The sequence below is a fragment of the Xyrauchen texanus genome, chromosome 17, assembly GCF_025860055.1.
Source record: "Xyrauchen texanus isolate HMW12.3.18 chromosome 17, RBS_HiC_50CHRs, whole genome shotgun sequence".
NCBI classification, from domain to species: domain Eukaryota; kingdom Metazoa; phylum Chordata; class Actinopteri; order Cypriniformes; family Catostomidae; genus Xyrauchen; species Xyrauchen texanus.
This window is the reverse complement of record NC_068292.1, coordinates 13,025,295-13,047,295: the sequence shown is the minus strand read 5'-3', so window position 1 is coordinate 13,047,295 and position 22,001 is coordinate 13,025,295. Positions and strand designations below refer to the sequence as shown.

Below are 22,001 nucleotides of genomic sequence, written 5' to 3'. Positions count from 1 at the left end.
ACTTTAAAGCTCACAACACATACCGGATATACATTTATTTCAATTTCAACCTTTTGCTGTTTAATAATCACACTGGGCCATATAGGGAATCACACATCCAGAGGTGAGAAACTAACATCAACCATACAGGAACTGAAAAAGATATATATATCCTACTTCAATCTTACTACCTCACTGTAACTGGAAGTTTTGATGTTTTCAACAATAGTTTTTCTAAGTGCAATGAACTCTCTTAATTAAAAACATGAAGTAAATTGTGATTCCTTGTGATATGACTGCTTTAAGGTCTCAACTGAAAGCCTGTACCTGAATTTTATTCTGGATTTATCTGTTCTTTGTCTCTCCTCACTCTCATGCAAGACCTAAGTCTTTCTTGTGATATAATCACCTTTTCTATATCTCTTTCTGTCTATCTTTCTCTTCCCATTAGTCTGTATGTCTGATAGATTGACTACATGGGTATGTGGCTCCCTCTTGAAATTTTTAGCAGGAGCTAAAACTGGAATTATGTGATTTCCACAAATGCTTTCTCAGCATAATTATGCTCTGTGAATCACTCTGAGAAAAGGCAAGAGAAAAAGCTTATTACATCCTGCTTCAAAGGGTTTTATAAGATGATGCAAAATATGCCATGACATTGCAGCTTAAAAGAGTTTTTTCCATCTGTGTAAATGGATCAATTTTGAATTTTAGATCTTTGCATTTTTAATTTTTAGCCCTGAACCTTAATATATCACAAAGTGCTTTCCAATTCTGTGTGGAATGTAGTCAGTCTGAATGAGGCTGATTCATTAGTTACCATAAGTGTCACCTTATTTTACCTTGCAAGTTTCACCTGAAGCATGTAGGATATGTAGGATGTAATCGTTACTACACACCAATATCACCAGTCTTATAGTCTCAATCAATTTACTTGTTTATCAGAATTTCCAGAAAATGTATTGATGTGAACTTGGGGTTCTTTTTCGGTTCTCCATATGAACTTTGATATGTATTGAATGCTTTCAGCTTCCTTTTGTTTTTACCATGTTGTTTCCACAATGTACAGTATAGCTCCATTTATCTCACTTCAGTGCTAATTCAGTCCCAATGCTTACAAAGAAGAATGTGATTCCCTGTGGCCAAGAGTTAAAATTGATCTCTTTATCTCTATCTCATCTGCAGGCATTGGCGTCTCACCGGGCGTACCTCCTCAGTGCACGAATCCCCACCAAGGTAAGAGTATCTCCATACTGGTCAGTCAGTTCAAACCATTTGTTTTTGTGGCATTACTGTGGTGAATGCTAGATGTTTGCCCCTTACTAGTGTCCACTGCCGCTCTGTCCCAGAATTCTAAGTGCATTGTATGAGTGACCAGACAGTGAAGGAAGAATAGCCAGCAACTGTCTAGCATACAGGGGTGGGGTTACGATTTCAGGGGTCCCAATCAATTATCTGACTGGGGTCCTCCTGTGAATGTATCGCTATCCGAGGTTTAAAACATTTTAAGCCATTTAGAACATAAACATCATAAACGTATGCACTAATATCAAGATGAATATTGAATATTTTTGAAAGGATGAAAAATATGAAGAATTATTTAAGCTGTATTAGCCAGCCCTACTTGAAGTAACAGTTATTGTGCCCCTTTCTCCCCTGGATTTAAGAGGATTAAAGAGTCAGTTAGGCTTGCTAGGACTGATCTTGGAAGCCACTGATGCCCTCTGTGTGGCCACTGCTCTGGTTGTGTAGGATCAGTATGTGTCGCAAGGTCATCTGCTCTGGTTGTGGCATGACTATTGCTCCCTATTAACAGTAAAGGATCAGCTAGATTACTCAACAGCTTAAGAGAATGAACTGAACTGAAATGGCAGCGACTGAAATGACTCACCAGAGTGAGTCTCTCCTCATACTGTGCATTTATTAGTTAATCATTAAATAGGGAAAAGCAGTTAAGGGCCTTTTGTATCATATCAGAATACAGTCTACTCCACACTGGGGTTGACATAATATAAACATTTCAGTAGTCGAAATTATTAAATTTCCGATACCAATTTCAATGTGATAGCAAAAAACTAATAAGCTTTTGAACACACTCATTGATCTAAAAAGTGAAATGGTAATATTATCAAATTAAATTATAACAATGGCATGTAGCCTTCAAGTATAATTGACTTTGTTTTGACTGTACTGTATACTTAATTGAGAAATACTTGAAGGGTGCATAAAGAGATATCAATGTAAACAATATCATTACAGTTTACATTAAGACATCACCAACAAGCATTTGACCAAGAAGTGCATTTGATGGTTGACCTCGAGGCACGAGTGCACTTCTTACAGAGCATGTGTGCAAAAACACTACCATTCGAAAGCAGCAACTAGTCAGACAAAGGTTGGGAACTGAAAACCAGTTCCATTTAAAAAAAAAAAAACTAATTGGAACTGTTGATTTTCACAACTTTCCAGCTAACGGTTCTTGAATGTGCATTTTTCTGCCAGTTTGGATGGAAACATCGCTCGGCCAGTGTAGTCCGATTCTTGAAAGAATGACTGATATTAGCCGGTTCTTTTGAATCTACAGCAAGAAACACAGCGCGACCACTGTAGTCCATTTTTTAAACAAATAACTCATATGAGCCGGTTCTTCTGAACTTACAGCTTGGAACACAGCATGACCCGTGTAGTCTGATTCTCAAAAGAATGACTCCTATTAGGCAGTTCTTTTGAATCTACAGCACGAAAAACCGGGCAACCAGTTTTGTCTGTTTTTATTTTAACAAATTACTCAAATGAGCCTGTTCTTTTGAGCTTAAAGCGCAAAACACAGTGCGGCCAATGTAGTCAATTTTTTGAACAAATGACTTGTATGAGCTGGTTCTTTTGAATTTATAGCGTAAAACACAGTGCAACCAGTGTGGTCCAATTCCTGAATACAAATTTTTTTATGAGCTGGTTCTGTTGAATCTACAGCATGGCCACTGTAGTGTGGTTCCCAAACTGAATTACTCATTTGAGCCGGTTCTTTTGAAAATGAATGTTAAATGATCATCTGTTTGTTCTGAAGCATAGTGACAGCAGTCCAGTGTTTGTTGGAATATTTTAAAATGAAAATGAAATATTTTTATATTTCTTTAGATTCAGATACGCAAGTATGGGGCATAGAAGCCCTTGTGACTGTGGAATGATGCTGAATGTGGGTTCAGGGGTGTCCCGAGAAAAAATTTAGAATTTTTTTTTTAAAATGTAAAAAACATTTGTATATTTTCATTAATGTGAGAGACTAGTCTACCAACTAGTAATTTTAGTCTTTCCTTATCCATTCCAGACATCTAATTCATTTTCACAAAATTAGAACAGAAATCGATTTGCTTATTTGATTTGTTTATTATTAAAGGCTCGTAACACACTGATTAATAAAGATACATTTAGAAGGGCAAAAGGTTTTGGTCTAAAATGTGCTTTGAAACCACGTTAACTCATGCGGCGCTTCATGTCTACACACATGCAGGGAAAAGAGGCTACGCTTGCGGAGCGGGGCAGGGCAGAAATGATGCATGTTTGTTGCTAGAGAACAATATTCAAGATTACTGCGCAGAAAGATCAGAGCTGTTGTCCACATCACTGTTCTGTCACGCTCTTCACTAGAGATGATGAGAGGATGCAACCGTTGTCATGAAGTCTTGCGGTGAGGATGGAATCAATCCGGTGTCCGACGTAAACTAATTGTTAGCAAGGCAGCTACCATTAGCAAGCTCATCCAGTCTGACCATATGGCACGTTGTGAGCGAAGCTGAGAGCGTTTTCAGTTCATTATTGTGAAAGTCGAGCATCGTGCTCGCAAGGTGGATCGTAGGATTGGCAGCGGTGTGGAGCAAGCTCTCTCCTAGCACTGTGAGTGCCTTTGAGCGGATTTCGTCCGCCCCAGTGGAAATGCAGCCTGAGAAAGCCGAACTGCTTGTGTCACGCAGTTAATATAGAAGATTCCTCAAAAGCTTATCATGGATTTTCTTTATCCTAATGTATATCGATATCGTTTTACCACCCAGCCCTAAATTACAGCGTAAAAAAAACCGCACAACCAGTGTAGTCCAATTCCTGAGCGACTCTTATGAGCTTTTTTTTTTTAAATCTACAGCACGGCTATTGAAGTGTGGTTCCTGAACAAATGACTTGTATGAGCTTTTTCTTTTGAATTTACAGCTTAAAACATAGCGCAACAACTGAGGTCCTATTCCTGAACAAATGACTGGAAGTTATGACTTTCATTGCATCCAGTAGTGAACCAAGAACTGTACCCATTTTATATTTAAGGTTGTTTGATAAAAATTTTTTTAATTAAATATGTATGTAAATTAGAACCAATTACTGCAGTTACTACAGTAACTGCAATGACATTTCTGAATGAAATGAAACTGCATTCATGTCCAAAGTTTTCTTCCTCAAAAGTAAGAATTGTTAAAGAAACTTTTATGAAATCGGAGTCATTAAGAGGAATTGGAATCTGAACCAGAATCGTTAAATTCCTCACAATTTTCATCCCAAATAGTTACCTTTTTATTTTAGAATGGACTTGGTACTGAAGTACTTGTACTTTTGACCTCCCAGCTGTAGTGAACACATTTATAGGTAAAAGGATTATTTTGAGCATTTATTGAATCCAGATTTTGGGTTCAGCTCGGCCTATTTGTCAGGCTGACTGATACCTCTAGATTCACCATCAAAGCACTCATGTTAGGAATGAAAACCATGCAGGACTCTTCAAAGAATGATTCTTAACCAAGAAACATACCTGGAGGCTACTGCTATATGGACTAATCGTAGTTGCTGGATTTGCCCAAATTTGCAAGATTCATGCCACCGAATCCTTAAAAGGTATTTAGAGTTTTGTTTGATGCTCTTGAACTGTATATTCTGTTTAGTTTTCAGAGTTATGTCTGTGAAATAATAATTATTTAATTACTGTGGCCAGACAAAGATTCTGAGGTATTTTTTTCAGTGTTATCGGCAAGGGGCCTTTTTTGAATTGTTTCACTCACTGGTCAATTATTGTGGTATCATTAATTTCACATTTATCCAACCACATACTGTTGTCGCTCTGCATGTCAGTCAGATTGCCTCTTCCTGTCTAAGTGGGTTGTTCTTGGCCAGAATAAATGGCAAATCGGACTACGCTGGCTGTGGAAGATTGGGCTTAATTTGGCTGTTCTGGTGAAATGACAGAATTGCAATTTGGTTGAATGATCTCTCTAGACTGTCTACAGGACATGTGTCTTTGTGTGGCTCCTTTATCTTACAAGTGCTGTGTGATTGGCTGTAAAGTAACTGACAGGCAGTGTAAAGTTTCTCTGTGTTGCTATTCCCCTGTAAGAACCAGAAGCCTGACAGTTTCTCCTCCCACAGGGCTTGTGGGTGATGGAGTGGGACAGGTTAACCTTATATTCACTCTGACAGACACTTCAGGAAGTGCTCTAAACAATACAGATTTATTTTGAGGACGTTTGTCTGTCTCCCTATTTTACCCTCTCAATTTTTGTTAGCTGTGTAGAGGTCTGTCTGTATTAGTCTGCTGCCATAACCTATAGCGCTCAGAGCAATATCTACCCCACCTTAATCTGTGGTCAAGCCACTACTGCACTTCATTACAATCAATAGCGTGCTGCTAGTTGAGTCAGTGGAGTCGTTCCTCTTAGACCAAGAGACTGTGATTCATGATAGCTCATGCTAAGAATGAGATCAAGAAAAATGTTGTTGTCTCTATTCTAGACTTTATCTTGACAATATGTGTGAGTGTCATTTGATCTCAACAGAGGGCTTAATGAGATCATTGTAATAAGAACTGTTATCATAAAGCTAATTAACCTGGCTAAATGAACTAATTAATTAATTGTCCAATGTCTTTTCCTGCTTGTCTCTTTCAGTATTCTCACTTGTGATGGGTTCATGTTTTTTATTTATTTATTTGTTTGTTTGCATGCAAAGCCAAAATCCAGGAGAGATTTAAGCAGGATAACTGAATTCTGTCCATCCTGACTCAGTTAACCATTATTCTAAAAATACTTGACAATGTGAGTGGTGCTTGCCCATGCAGAAGTTGACATCACAATGTTAGGGCATTGCAAGAGATTTGGAGGGAGTTGCTATGCGGATGCTGTAGTGTTCAGAGTTGTTTTTAGTTTATTGCTGTGTGATTGCTAGATATTCTAAGAGGGGATCTGCCATGGTGGTCGATTAATCAACTAGTTGTCCAACAACCTACTAGTTGATTAGTGGGGTCAACTACAAACATGAATATTTTTTTAGTTGTGGTGGTTTTAATGCGAGATGCAATTAAATTTAATTAAGAGATGCAAGTTCTTGAGGCGTGTTTTTGCGTGAAACTGATTAACAGTCAGCAGAGTAAAACCTTCAGTAAAGAGTTTAGTCTCTTTAGCGCTTTTAGTCAGTTGCACCACTGCTGTTTCAGCCATCAAAGCGCCACATCAACAATACATTACAAGACAATCACTGTTAGACATTAAATCCTCTACTATGAGTAATGTTCCCATATTTGTTAGGTCCTGTGGAGAGATTCAAGTCTTTTGCTGATTCAGTCTGACACTGATTAAATAAATATTTGCAGTAAAGAAGGTTTAAACTGCTTGATGTTGTGTAACGGCACCTTTATCTCGCAGTTCTGCGCTTTTGAATGTGCAGCAAGGATCACCAAGTGCTCTGGTTACATTGAAACATGTCATTCAGCATTCAGGATGAACATAAGTGGTTTTGTGCTGCTCTGCATGGGAAGCTTTCTTATTTATTTCTTGCCTTGCATCCTGTCTAGTCCGGCGTGTCTCATCGCATCAAAAGCAATAGAATCCTATTATAATCAGTGATGCTGTCTACACTGGAAGCGTCCATTGTGGCGTGTCCATTGCGCCGACAATATACAAGTATCTTTTTCCATTTGCGCTGCACAGGCTGGTGCTAATGCATAAATTAAACTGTTTAGAACGTTCGTGTTGACGCTTCCAGTGTAGACGGCCTCGAGCAGTTGCGTCGCGTCAACGGACACGCCGGGGAAGACAGAGTGTTTCTTTTATAGTTTGTGCACTAAATACAATAATTTCCAGCTTGTTGCCAAACTCTTTCAAAGCCTTTCCTTCATAGTAACTTTAACACTTTTAATGTTATTAACATTAATATGATTGTAATAGGAAATTGTTAAAATGTTGACATGGCTGGAGGCTCCCTGGATGCCTGGAACGGAATTTGAAATGCATAAAAAAGTAACCACAAATTGCACATATTAATGACCACATATTAACAACTGTAGCACACATCTTATTTCTGGTAGGTGAACAACATTTTTCCCAACTAATAGTAAGCTTGATAAGTAGAGTTTAACTGGCTAGTTTAGTCAGAGTATTTCTTTACAGGCTCTAAAAGTGACTAGATCACTCCCATTATAATGAATTAAGATCCGCAAGTAATTTACATTTAGTCATTTAGCTGACACTTTTAGCCAAAGCGAGTTACAAATAAGGAAGATACGTCACAAAGTCAACAATATCTGGAGTACCGCACTGCCAAGATCTCAGAGTAGCAGGAGTAGTATAAAAGCTACCACAGAATAAAGAGACAAACAAGGATTTAAAAAAAAAAAGTCTAATATAATTAAAAAGAAAACCCTTACCTTGGCTGCAAGTCACTTGCTTGCAGCGATAACAGCTTAATTTGTTATAATTGGAGCGATGCAATATTACCGACATTTCCGCTGGGGAAATATTATGAGCATTTAAACTATTATAAACTTCCTTCACCTCTGTTGCATTTATCCGCTCAATATCAACAACACGTCTGGAAGTCTCTTGATGTAAGTGTTTGATGTTTGAAAAAATTTGTTGGCTCAAGTCAAAATCGTGGTTTGGGGACCCTTCTTCAATGTCAGTCTTTGTTGTGGCCTATTTTATCATAGTAATAGCAGTAATAGCGTGACACTTCTCAACAAGATATTGGCCTTTTATGAGTATATTAAACTGACCAATTTTTTAAAATGAGAACAGAAGTAATGTGATTATACATAATCTGTTCCTCAGTTCTCACACTTGTGGCTCTCTCTCTTTGTGTGCGTGTGTGTGTGCGTGTGTGTGTGTGTGTGTGCGTGTGTGCGTGTGTGTGTGTGTGCGTGTGTGTGCGTGTGTGCGTGCGTGTGCGTGTGTGTGTGTGTGTGCGCGTGCGTGTGTGTGTGTGTGCGTGTGCGTGTGTGGGTGTAGAAGATTTACCTTCTTTTCCTAATCAGATCTCATGCTGATATGGTGTCACCCAGAGGGAAGTGACTGTATGGGTGTGTTTGTGTTTTCTTTCTGTGGAACGGTGTGAAGGGCAGTATGTGCTCAGAGCCATGACGTTCTCTCTCAAGGGGGAGTTCTTTCAACTTCACTGAAGGATTGATATTCCTAAAGAGTGTTTTTGTGTGCATGTACACGCATGACTTTCCTCTGTTTTAAACTGACTGTGTGTTTGAACTACTGAACTGGTGTGTCTGCCCCACATTACATGTAGCAATGGGGGGAAAAACAGCTTTTACTGTTTAGCCCTTAATCACTTTACCATTGTAATCATTCTTTCTGTTGAAATACTAAAGTTACTACAGATAAGATTCATAAAACTGGTGTAACTCATCAAAGAGGAATCAAATTGAAATAATCTGAAAGCTTCTTACACTGTTTGAAAGAGATCAAGTTTTATTTTATTATGCTTTTAAAGTAGTAATAAATATGAATGTGTTACCTATGGTATTTTAGCAGAAACTAAGGTTATATAACAGGTTATTGGTTATAAATGTAAGGATGTTACAAAAAAACATTTTTGATATCATGTTGCGTGAATAGCATCAATAGGTAATATCATGGTAGATTGATGTATATACCATAGTAATGAATGATCGATACTGCCCACTTTTTCTGCCTTGTTGGTTCCAGACGGAGTATTGTATAGACTGCATGTAGTGTTCTGTGTGTATGATTGTGTATTGTGAAGATGGTGGATCTGGTGAAGTGTGGCTCTAGGGAGGCAATCAGGCAGTTGATGTGGTAGGGTTGTGCAGTTTACCAGTACTAATGAAGTACCGCAAACCAGAAAGAAGAAGAAAATTCAATACGGTACGATGTCATCTTGTTGCTAATTTCAGTGCCATATTACAGTTTGCTGTCATTAGCAAAATTATATGAGAATTTTGAGATGAAATCAATGACAATTTGAAAATAAAAAAAACCAACCTCTGGATATGGCAAAGTGTGATCTTTAAACATAAGAATGATGTAATTTAAGTAAATAATGTACAGTCACATGCACTGCACGCTACAGAATGAACAAGAGGTACCGCTCTGCTCTGTCAGGGCGCGGCCTTAGCTGCTGACCCTGCGCTTCACACCGGTGGATTGTCTCGTTGTTTAAGTTTACTCTTGTTGTTTTATGCTTTGCTTTATGTCTACTTCTGTCTGGCATGAATTATCTATATCAGGTGGTGTGTGAAAAAAGCTCTGAGACTATCAGAGTCATGGGCTGCTCTCACTGCTCACAGGATCTGCACCAGTCGACAAGGGGAATTGAAGTCTTTATGTTCGCCTGTAATAATTATTGACCAGGTTGTTCAAATGGTTGACGAATTTAAATATCTCGGTATGATCATAGATAATAATTGATGAGAGAGCAATGCAAAGATTGTAACTTCTCAGGTATTAAACAGTTTAGTGTGAGTAAAGACATTCTTCAAATGGTGTATACAAATCTTGTGGAGAGTATTCTGTGTTACAACATTACATGCTGGTATGGAAATTTAGGGACCAGCAAAAGGAGTAAATATGGAAAGTAAAATCATTTGAAGACATCAGAGAAAGCTAAATTGACAGTAAATGACCCATCACACCCTCTTTTTAATTAATTTGAAAAACTGCCATCAGGAAGACTTTATAGAACAACAAAGAGATCTTTTATTCCATCATCAGTTATTTTATTAAATAAATGAATTGGGTATTGTAATACTTATTTTTTAATTTGATAAGATGATGTGCAATGGTTACCCACTTATCATTTCTTATGTACTTTATTTTATTGTAATGGTTTGCGAAAGATACATAGTATGTATGTCTATATGTTTAACTTTCCTTGTGTTCTTGTTTTTGTGTGTTATTCTTTGTGTGTTATTCTATCAGCAGTTACAGAAATACTCAAACCAGCCCATCTGGCACCAACAATCATGCCACGCTCCAAATAATTGAGATCACATTTTCCCCCATTCTTATGGTTGAACATTAACTGAAGCTCCTGACCCATATCTGCATGATTTTATGCACTGCACTGCTGCCACACGATTGGCTGATTAGATAATCACATGGATGATTTTTGGTGTCAGACGGGCTGGTTTGATTATTTCTGTAACTGCTGATCTTCTGGGATTTTCACACACAACAGTCTTTAGAATTTATTCTGAATGGTGCCAGAAAAAAAACATCAAGTTAGTGGCAGTTTTGTGGATGGAAAGGCCTTGTTGATGAGAGAGGTCAACACAGAATGGCCAGACTTGTTCAAACTGTCAAAGTCTACGGTAACTCAGATAACTACTCTGTACAATTGTGGTCAGAAGAATATAATCTCTGAATGCTATTCTGCGATGTGGGTTGGCGCTGTTTTGGCGACATGAAGCGGACCTACACCGTAATAGCCAGGTGGTTTTAATATTGTGGCTGATCGGTATAAATGAACACCTCTGGTGCAGCTCGGAGATTTCAGCTCGAGAGTTGCGATGGGATTATCCCAGCATTAATTATCATTAAAAAAAAACAACATAATTATGATATTTTTATTTATTTAAAACTGTATGTATCAATTTGATTAAACACCATTTGATCATTCAACTCCCTTTAACATGGAGTCCAGAAGAAAACGCATCATTTGAATCTGTAAGATTTTATGCAGTTCTTTTGAATCTAGTCATTTTCTGTGTAATTTCATAAAAAATCTGAGGCTTTTTATTTGTTGATTATATTATCGATTTAGAATCTATATCAAAGTACCAGGGCTAGTATCGTACCAAAGCCAAAATGTTTGTATCGGAGAAACTCGCACACACTCACAGCCTTCAAAAACCTGTGAGGAGTGTGTTTGTGTTTGCTAATGTGTATGTATGTGGTTTGCATGAGTGGGTGTGTTGTATTTCCTATTTATTTGTCTGTCTCTGGAGATTATTAACCGTATAAATGTCACTCAAGTTAAACATTAATGAAACAGATTTTTGTGCAGTTAGCCTGTTCAGTTTTGAACTTTCCTTTTGAACTTTTGAAAACAGGTCTTTTTATGTGTTTATCAGAAAACAATCCTGTGCTGTTTGTGTGCTGACATTAGAACGGAGTTATATTTTTCCCTCTGTTTTTGCCATAACGTCTCTGTTTTAGGCTCTCATTTTTGGCTCCAACTGGCAGAACTCAGTAATGAATAAATGTGATGTCTGAGGTCATGATTTATTCATAGTGTTCCTCTGTTATAGGTGGAGCAGACTTTCAATTATCTGGAGATTCAAGGCATCACATGTAACAAACCCACACAGGTAATAACACTCATCAGACTGACAAATGTGTTGTGATATCAGCGGTTCTGCACAAAAATGGCAAAACATACTGGCAAAACACTGGCCTAGGGCCAACAAATTAATGATGCAATCATTAAAAAAATTATATAATTTATTCATAATATTTGTTCTTTTCAGCCACAACAGAAGAGATTTAAGTTGTTTTAATGACAGTTACTTTGGTTTGCCTGCAAATGATTATAATTTCAGTGTTGCATTGTTTCTGTGTGTATCAGTTTGCAGTGGAATATGAGCGCGGTCAGATTTCTCTGAAGATGGCATCTACAGAGGAGGTGAATGAGGTGGTGGCTCACATAGGCAGCTGTTTACAGAGGATCTGCCCCGGCCTGCCACCTCTGTGAGTGTACAAATAACACCAGAAAGAAGAATAAATGAGTAGGGCTGGATACTGGCACTGATTTCTATTAGATTTCGATTCACAAGCTCTTGATTCAAATCAATTTTGCATTCAATAAATGTCCATGCATTTGGAAATATTACAGTATCACAGTGTCACCTGATCACGTCAGTCCATAACATGCACTGTGAAAAAATTGTCATGCAAAATAAATGAATAAAAAGTACAAATCTCACAAAAAGTTTTTAGTTAGTTTAGGGGTGTGATTCACACACTAAAAGTGGAGGGTCCCATGCTCATGTCCTGGATTAGTATTATAATAGGTTATTATTAAGTATTATTGTATAATTAACTATGTAGTAAAAAATAATCATATAAATATTATTAATTAACACTTTAGGGATAGAAACAAGCATAGATTAAAAGATCGTTCTTGGTATTTTGAGAATCATTATCAAGTCGTTCAAATGAAGATTGTGATTCATTAGAAAATCATTACTTTACCCAGCCCTATAAATGAGCAAATGCTGGAGTCAGTAACAGTGTTTGATACTCTCATGCGATTGGGTTACACTCACATTTCCGTAGATTCTCCACAGTTCTTGAATTCAATATTTTAGCTAGTTTGATCATATTTTCAGCTACCAATAAGACTGTATATCAGTTTAACCCATTTTTCTATGTTTGAAATCAATTCCACAGATTTTCCAACAAAATTAGCATGGAAAATGTGAACATAAAGTGAGCAGGTTCCATGTGGGACTTGTTCTGTCACTTGACATTAGAGTTTGTCTGTGCTGAAAGTTGCTTTTTGGAACTATTGTTGCAGATGGGTTTTATTTTATTTAAAAAAAAAAAAAAATTAATTCCTATGTTGCCTAAGCCCTTCATCTGGGAAATATATAGGCTAGAAAAAGCTTAATTTGGTGAATGTTTAAATATAGAGCATTGCAACCAAGCCAAGACTCTGTTATCATCAGATCAGATTTTTATAGTGGAATGTTTTAAAAAAGATGGAAATTGATGAAAATTAACAAGTGATCACCGATGATCTACTATTGATGAATGATGATCTAATAATGATTAATTACTGCTCGTGCACTATATATTAGCTCATATGACAATGTTTACTTTTATAGTGATTGTATTGTAATACATTGTTGATGAATGTAAGAGTGTGTGTGTCTGTTTCCCTTGTGTGTTTGTGTGAGCTGGTAGCACAGACATTTCATAATAAGATTCCCCAGCCTTTTTTTGGGCTTGTTTATAATTAAAAGTATGGCGTTATGCACTAATTGGTTCTGGTTATTATTGGGATTGGTTGCATAACAAACACGTATCTGAGATTTGGATTCAGCCTTTATGTGATAGTCTATACTTACTGTGACTGGCAAAGAATTATATATATTTTTTTACATTTAATATGTCGTAAAGGTTAACCTTCTTTTCCACCACCTTAGTTATCGGTATGAGCAAAATCGGTTGAGAGAAATATCTCTAGGAATATGGCTGGGCATGATAAAGTACAGTATATGCTATGCAAATGTAGAAATGTGTTACTGATAGAGATTCTGCTATATTGTATATACCGTGGTATATCGGCATGTGTTTTGCATCATTTGAAATAAGCTAATCTGCAAAATGTACCACTTTTGATGCCTCCAATGTTTACAGAATCACTGATTATAACTGGGAGTGATTTTGTTTTACTAAATGTTGCATGTGCAACAACATTTCTCAAGGGTTATAGAATGTGAAGCAGCTGTTTTTTTTTTTTGCGTTTGCGAATTAACATTTCCAGTTGACTTTTCATTTGTATGATTTGGTTTGTTGAAAAAGTAAAATCAAATAATTACCACCTCTCATTAGTAGGCCCACCATATTCCAATTCACTGGCTTTGCTAGTTGGTTCTGAAATTCCTAATACATTTTTGGGTTGAATGTCTTGCAAAATTAGCAATATTTTGTGATATATACCATTATTAAGATATAACATTTCTCATAAATATTATATCAAGAAGAAAATGGGATGGTTTATTAACCAAGGGATAATGTGTTAATTCAAGAATGAATGAGCAAATGAATTATGAATATGCTTCTGATATGATGTAGTGTCATATTCAGTGCTTTCTTTATCACTGTATCTGGTAGGAAGGTGATGAAGAGGTTGTCCATGGATCCTCCTGAGAGAATCGGCTCTCTGCAGACCCTTTGGGAGAATCAGAGTGGATCTGAGCCGGGGCCCTGTGGTAAATCACCATCATGCAATGTGATGTACACTATTTGGCCAAAAGTATACACCACTCCCGTATGTGCTTGTTGAACAATTGATTTCAAAACCGTTACCATTAATAGGGAGTCGGTCCTCCCTTATAGCTTCAATTCTTCTGGGTCAGTTTCACACTGCAAGAAAGTGGAAATCATGGAACATGGATGTGGGGATTGGCTCCCATTCAGATACCAGAATATCAGTGAAGTAAGACACTGATGTTGTGTGATTGCTCCTGGCTTTATTTCAGTGTTCATCCCAAAGGTGTTCAATAGGGTTCAGGTTTAGGCTTTGTGCAGGCCAGACTCTTTATCCTATGTGTCCTACGACAGTCCCACTTTAAAAGTTGCGTAGTTCTTTGGTACGCCCCATTCTACTAAAAATATTTGGCTTGGAAGTCTGCATGACCATATTGGTGAATTTGTACACCTGTTAGTAAAGGTGTAGCTTATATAGAAAAACCTGTTCATTTGAAGGTGGTGTCCACATACGTTTGGTCATATAGTGTACATCTGTTTGTGTTTCTGCTTTTGATTCATATTGACATGACTTTCATGATTCTTGCTTGTTCCAGGGGGTTTCTCGCAGCAGTACAGGTGTGTGTGTGATTGGTTAGGCCTTCCTTACAAAGAAGAGGTTCAGTGGGTCAGTACACACACTTACACTTATTGATCTGCTCTTTACTGTATTTGACTTAGAATTCCCTCTGGTCAACTTGAATACCTCAGGAGGCCACGTTGTGGAGAGTAACACCTTTCTGCATTCAGAATTACCTATAAATGATCTGTATAAGCACACAGTATATGCCAAATACTGTAAATGAACTGTGTCTGTAAGCAAATTTGAATAATCATGAAGATATTGCAATTGAACAAAATATTCTAAATCTTATAAGAATCACAAATAAAAAATATTTGTGCTCCGAGTTAGTTTTCAATGGGCTTGATTTGATTTTAGCCATTTTTTCTTAGATTTCGTAACTTCAGTACCACATTAACAAATTAAAATTCTTGATTCTCACCAATCAGGATGTGGACACGATTTATCTGACACAGGACACAAGAGAACTGAACTTGCAGGACTTCAGTCATCTAGAGAACAGGTGAAGCATATATATTTACGTTGTGACAGTCTCACATACAGAATACACTAAAGACAAGTATATAGTTAAAGTTACAACTTCTCTTCATTTCATGGCTTAGACTTTTTATATATACAACGCCAATTCCAAAGAAGTTGGGACAGTATGGAAAATGCTAATACAAACAAAAAGGAGTGCTTTATAAATTCTATTCACCCTGTACTCTATTGAAAGCAAAGCTAGGTAAAACATTATTTGATGTTTTGCCTTGTTACATTTATTTATTTACTTTTCTTTAATAAACTCATTTCAAATCAGATGCTCCACAAACGTTGGGACAGTCAAGAGTGTACCACTGTGTAACATCACCATTTCTTCTAAAAACACTTAAGCATTTGGGCACTGAAGATCTGGCCAGAATGTGGCTTGGCGTTGTCCTGCTGGAAAATGCATAGACGTCCCTGGAAAAGATGGCTTCTGGATGGCAGAATACTGTCTATATTTCTCCAAAATTTGTTCATGTTTCTTCATTTAATAGTGCCCTCACAGATGTGCAAAGTTACCCATGCCATTGGCACTGACACCCCCACTGACAGACGCTGGCTTTTGGACCTGATGCTAATAACAGTTTGGATGGTCCTTTTCCTTTTTGGCCACTTTAAACACAACGGCTGTTTTTTCCAAAAACTATTTGAAATGTGGACTTGTCGACCACAAAACACAATTCCACTGTTTTCTTCTACTCTCCCATCTCAGATGAGACCGAGTCCAGAGAAGTCAGTGGCGCTTCTGGACAGTGTTGATGTATGGCTTCTCCTTTACATAGTAAAGTCTTAAAGGGGTCATGACATGGGTTTTTTTATTGTATTATTATGTTCCCTTAGGTGCAATTATAGTATTAATATATTTTTTTTTAAGAAAAACTTTTAAAATCTAGTGATTTTTGACCTTTTCCCACCCTGTTTCTCATCCTCTGATTCAAACAGTCTGTTTTGGGGGCGTTTTCCATTTAAGACTTCAGTGTTAACGCCCACTGTTATGATTGGCTAACGTCAGTGCCTATGTATCAATTATTGACGCCTCCAGCCAGAACAATATGCAAGTAAACTAAGTAAAAACACTGTGATTATTCATAATGAATGAAATTGCGCTTTAAAAAGTAGTTTAAAGTTTAAAATAGATTACTTACAGTTTGCGTCGTCGTTGTTCCCAGAATAGTCGGCACGGACTTATCTTTGAGCAACAGTTTTCTGGCAAAGCCAGCATCATATTGAGATTTGTTCTCAAAACAGTCATCCTTAAAATGTACAGAACAAACGCTTAAGTTAACACTGCCGTGACTGGGACGTCCGCAAAAAATAAACTGCATCCATTTTTCCCTGACGTCTGGATCTTTCGGCAGCTTATTCAGAGGTTTTGTTTGACCACAGCCAAGAACAGCACATCTGTGTGGCATCGTAATTTTCCTGTGCACAAGTAGTCTCTGTCAGAGCTCGCTGTCCATCGACTGAACACTTGTGAGGCACACGGCGATACGAAATGACCGTAGTTGTCTTGCGCTTAAAGCGTAGTTATCTTGTGCTGGAGGCGGTCATATGCAAACGCTGGTACGTCACTTCTAACCGTCACGTCACTTCTAACCATGAATCCAGAACGAGCTGTATTTTGAGCTTGATTAAATAAATGATTCGTTTAGAATGGGGAGGACGTCTTAAAATATTAAACTTGCAGGACGTTTTAATGATACAAAGACCGCTTATATACCAAAAGATCAAGGCAAATTTGGTTTCTCATGTCATGACCCCTTTAACTTGCATCTGTGGATCCAGTGGCAAATGGTGTAAAAGTATTCCCAAGCCCATGTCATGATATTCATATCAGACATATTACTTTTTAATCAGTGATCACACACATTCAGAAGTGGATTTGCAGCAGGAGAACGCCAAACCACATACTGCCCAGATTACAGGTGCACGGATGTGTAAGCCGTGAGTGCGGGTGCTAGACTGGCCTGCCTGCAGTCCTGACCTGTCTCCAGTTGAGAATGTATGAGTAATGGTAAAACATCAAATAATTGTTGTTGTAGTGATTTCAATATTGCACAGAGTGAACAGAATTTACAAATCACTCTTTTTCTTTTTTTTTTTTATTTATTAGCATTTTCCACACTGTCACTTTTTTTTTAAATTGGGGTTGTATATTTGTAACAAAATGCATTACTTCTAAAGTTTGTTAGAACAGGGGTTTTCAAACCTGGACCCCCAAATTCAAAGATCCTCCTGCGATGGACCCCCTTCCTAAAATAAAAAGGCAGTTGGAAGATTAGCGTTGATCATTTCAGCCAATTGCAATCTTTCAATCGCTGATGTTCATTCATGTGTTTATTTACTATATATATATATATATATATATATATATATATATATATATATATATATATATATATATATATATATACATATATATATATATATTGATAACTTGAAAGAAGTTTGTTTGAAATATTTGCAAATTTATTTAAAATAAAAAATGAAAACAAATCACATCTACATAAGTATTCACAGCCTTTGCCATGACACTCAAAATTGAGCTCAGGTGCATCCTGTTTCCACTGATCATCCTTGAGATGTTTCTACAACTTGACTGGAGTCCACGTGTGGTAAATTCAGTTGATTGAACATGATTTGGAAAGGCACACACCTGTCTATATAAGGTCCCATAGTTAACAGTGCATGTCAGAGCACAAACCAAGCCATGGTTTGTCTGTGGAGAGAGGAGAACCTTCCAGAAGAACAACCATCTCTACAGCACTCCACCAATCAGGCCTGTATGGTAGAGTGGCCAGACTGAAGCCACTCCTCAGTAAAAAGCACATGACAGCCTGCCTGGAGTTTGACAAAAGGCACCTGAAGGACTCTCAGAACATGAGAAACAAAATTCTCTGGTCTGATGAAACAAATATTGAACTCTTTGGCTTGACGGGCAAGCGTCATGTCTGGAGGAAACCAGGCACCGCTCATCACCTGGCCAATACACCGCTCATCACCTGGCCTACAGTGAAGCATGGTGGTGGCAGCATCATGCTGTGGGGATGTTTTTCAGCGGCAGGAACTGGGAGACTAGTCAAGATGAATGCAGCAATGTACAGGGACATCCTTGATGAAAACCTGCTCCAGCGCGCACTGGACCTCAGACTGGGGCGAAGGTTCATCTTCCAACGGGACAACGACCCTAAGCACACAGCCAAGATAAAAAAAGGAGTGGATTTGGGACAACTCTGTGAATGTCCTTGAGTGACCCAGCCAGAGCCCAGATTTGAACCCGACTGAACATCACTGGAGAGATCTGAAAATGGTTGTGCACCGACGCTCCCCATCCAACCTGATGAAGCTTGAGAGGTCCTGCAAAGAAGAATTGGAGAAACTGCCCAAAAAGGCTGTAATTGGTGCCAAAGTTGCTTCAACAAAGTATTGAGCAAAGGCTGTGAATACTTGTACATGTGATTTTTTTTTTTTCAGTTTTTTTATTTTTAATAAATTTGCAAAGATTTCAAACAAACTTATTTCACGTTGTCATTATGGGGTATTGATTGTAGAATTTTGAGGGAAATAATGAATCTATTTTGGAATAAGGCTGTAACATAACAAAATGTGGAAAAAGTGAAGCGCTGTGAATGCTTTCTGGATGTACTGTGTATATACACTCACCTAAAGGATTATTAGGAGCACCATACTAATACGGTGTTTGACCCCCTTTCGCCTTCAGAACTGCCTTAATTCTACGTGGCATTGATTCAACAAGTTGCTGAAAGCATTCTTTAGAAATGTTGGCCCATATTGATAGGATAGCATCTTGCAGTTGATGGAGATTTGTGGGATGCACATCCAGAGCACGAAGCTCCCGTTCCACCACATCCCAAAGATGCTCTATTGGGTTGAGATCTGGTGACTGTGAGGGCCATTTTAGTACAGTGAACTCATTGTCATGTTCAAGAAACCAATTTGAAATGATTCGAGCTTTGTGACATGGTGCATTATCCTGCTGGAAGTAGCCATCAGAGGATGGGTACATGGTGGCCATAAAGGGAAGGACATGGTCAGAAACAATGCTCAGGTAGGCCGTGGCATTTAAACGATGCCCAATTGGCACTAAGGGGCCTAAAGTGTGCCAAGAAAACATCCCCACACCATTACACCACCACCACCAGCCTGCACAGTGGTAACAAGGCATGATGGATCCATGTTCTCATTCTGTTTACGCCAAATTCTGACTCTACCATCTGAATGTCTCAATAGAAATCGAGACTCATCAGACCAGGCAACATTTTTCCAGTCTTCAACTGTCCAATTTTGGTGAGCTCTTGCAAATTGTAGCCTCTTTTTCCTATTTGTAGTAGAGATGAGTGGTACCCGGTGGGGTCTTCTGCTGTTGTAGCCCATCCGCCTCAAGGATGTGCGTGTTGTGGCTTCACAAATGCTTTTGCTGCATACCTCGGTTGTAACGAGTGGTTATTTCAGGCAAAGTTGCTCTTCTATCAGCTTGAATCAGTCGGCCCATTCTCCTCTGACCTCTAGCATCAACAAGGCATTTTCGCCCACAGGACTGCCGCATACTGGATGTTTTTCCCTTTTCACACCATTCTTTGTAAACCCTAGATATGGTTGTGCGTGAAAATCCCAGTAACTGAGTATTTCAGATTGTGAAATACTCAGACCGGCCCGTCTGGCACCAACAACCATGCCACGCTCAATTAAATCACCTTTCTTTCCCATTCTGACATTCAGTTTGGAGTTCAGGAGATTGTCTTGACCAGGACCACACCCCTAAATGCATTGAAGCAACTGCCATGTGATTGGTTGATTAGATAATTGCATTAATGAGAAATTGAACAGGTGTTCCTAATAATCCTTTAGGTGAGTGTATAAACAATTATTGCAGTCTCCGTTTTTGTTGTTGTTGTGAAGCAGTGAGCCAGGCTTGCAAGACTTCACTCACATTCATCTGAACCAGGGTCAAAAATCGAAACCGACTGAGTGAGACCCGGCATATTCACGTTAGAGACTAAGAAGAATCTGGCTGTTCAGCAAGCTACAGACAGATATACTTAAAGATTGAACAGAAGCCAGAGAAAATAATCATTTTGAGATTTGAAACAAAAGCAAATTAAACTTCAGCAATCAATATATTTATATCTGTTTGTATAGTGTCTAATGATACATTGGCAAAGTTTATCTTGCCAATAAAGATTGATATGAATTGAATCTGCCCATTTGATCCTATTATTAAACATAATGTCCACTGAAAAACAGCAGAAGATTTTGCCCAAATTTGAATACAACATGACCACTGATATACTTGTATCAAAGAATAATACTGTATACATTAATAATATACTAACCCATTCTAATTAACTCTATCCACAAAAAAAAAAAAAAAAAAATGAACTTTTTAGCATACATATTTAAATAATTTAAATAAATGATGACTAAACAATGTATTGCTTTCACAGGATAAAGTAAATATATTTGATATTTTTTTAATGTTTGTTGTAAAGCATCATGCACCATACATTTATTAGCGATTAAACGGGATTAATCACAGAAAACTGTGATTAATTAGTTTTAAAAATGCTTTATTGATTCACAGCCTAACATAAATACATAATTCTCAAAATCTTTTTTATTTATTTTTACTCTCTCAAATTTTCCCCCGGAACCTTAAGCTCCCCTTGCAGCCCCCTGTGTGTCCCCGCACCCCAGTTTAAGAAAAAAATAAAACTCCTGCGTTTTCAAGGTTTGCACAGTTCATTTGTTCTCTTTTAAAATAAGAGAATGCCAGTTTGCCCTGATGATGAAATGCAACAATATGTTTACAAACAAATTGGTCCACAAAGCATTACAGTGCTAAAACACAATATTTAATTTGGTGTATTGAAACAAATTTTCTTATCATCCCTAATGCACAGCATTATTATGCGAATTTGGATTAGGATTATGTCAAAATGTAATTACATAATCTTTATACAAGATCTTAAACTTAAACCTTCAGTTATTTTATCTGAGGAGGACATATTTTAATGAACTGCGTGTGTGTGTGTGTATGTGCGTGCATGCGTGCGCGTGTGTGTGTGCGTGTGTGTGTGTGTGTGTGTGCGTGTGTGTGTGTGTGTGTGTGTGTGTGTGTGTGTGTGTGTGTGCGTGTGTGCGCGCGCGCAGGGATTTGGTGGCGATAATCGCAGTGCTGGAATACAACCAGTGGTTCACCAAGCTCTCCACCAAGGATTATAAACTGGTGAGTTAAGCTCTCTGCACAACTGACAGATATGACACATGTGCTGTCAGATAATGACAAAAGACCATCCAAACAGAAACGTCTAATCACCCTCCCAGACATATCTATTCAAAGTCTCTGTAATCAAATGGTCCATCGGTGCTGTGGAACAATGATCTCCATTAAAATACGATAATCTAAACAATACCAGACAACATCAGAATGCAACAATATGCAGTTGAACATTTACAATATGCTATTTACATAGAAAAGTACTGATTAGTTGCAGTATGTTCTTTCACATGCACTGTCTTTACTAAGGTTAGACATGTATGACTTATTGAAGAATTTTGTTGGTTAGTGGGTACAAGAGCAAAACTGGGTTTCTTTTGTCTATAGGCATGGTCTCCATAGCAACAGGTAATGGTCTTTAGCC

General features: G+C 37.8%; 1 protein-coding gene across 4 annotated transcripts in view; it reads left to right on the top strand.

Annotated features, from left to right (window-relative positions):
* LOC127657903 (F-actin-uncapping protein LRRC16A-like) overlaps positions 1 to 22,001 on the top strand; it is a 150,917-nt gene that overhangs the window by 37,433 nt on the left and 91,483 nt on the right. For all 4 annotated transcript variants that reach the window (XM_052146877.1, XM_052146879.1, XM_052146878.1 and 1 more), the window contains exons 3-9: positions 1,165 to 1,215; positions 11,507 to 11,566; positions 11,824 to 11,945; positions 14,097 to 14,194; positions 14,789 to 14,859; positions 15,243 to 15,316; positions 21,511 to 21,586. In XM_052146877.1, coding sequence (XP_052002837.1) covers positions 1,165 to 1,215; positions 11,507 to 11,566; positions 11,824 to 11,945; positions 14,097 to 14,194; positions 14,789 to 14,859; positions 15,243 to 15,316; positions 21,511 to 21,586 — 552 coding nt within the window. The remainder of the gene's footprint in view (positions 1 to 1,164; positions 1,216 to 11,506; positions 11,567 to 11,823; positions 11,946 to 14,096; positions 14,195 to 14,788; positions 14,860 to 15,242; positions 15,317 to 21,510; positions 21,587 to 22,001) is intronic.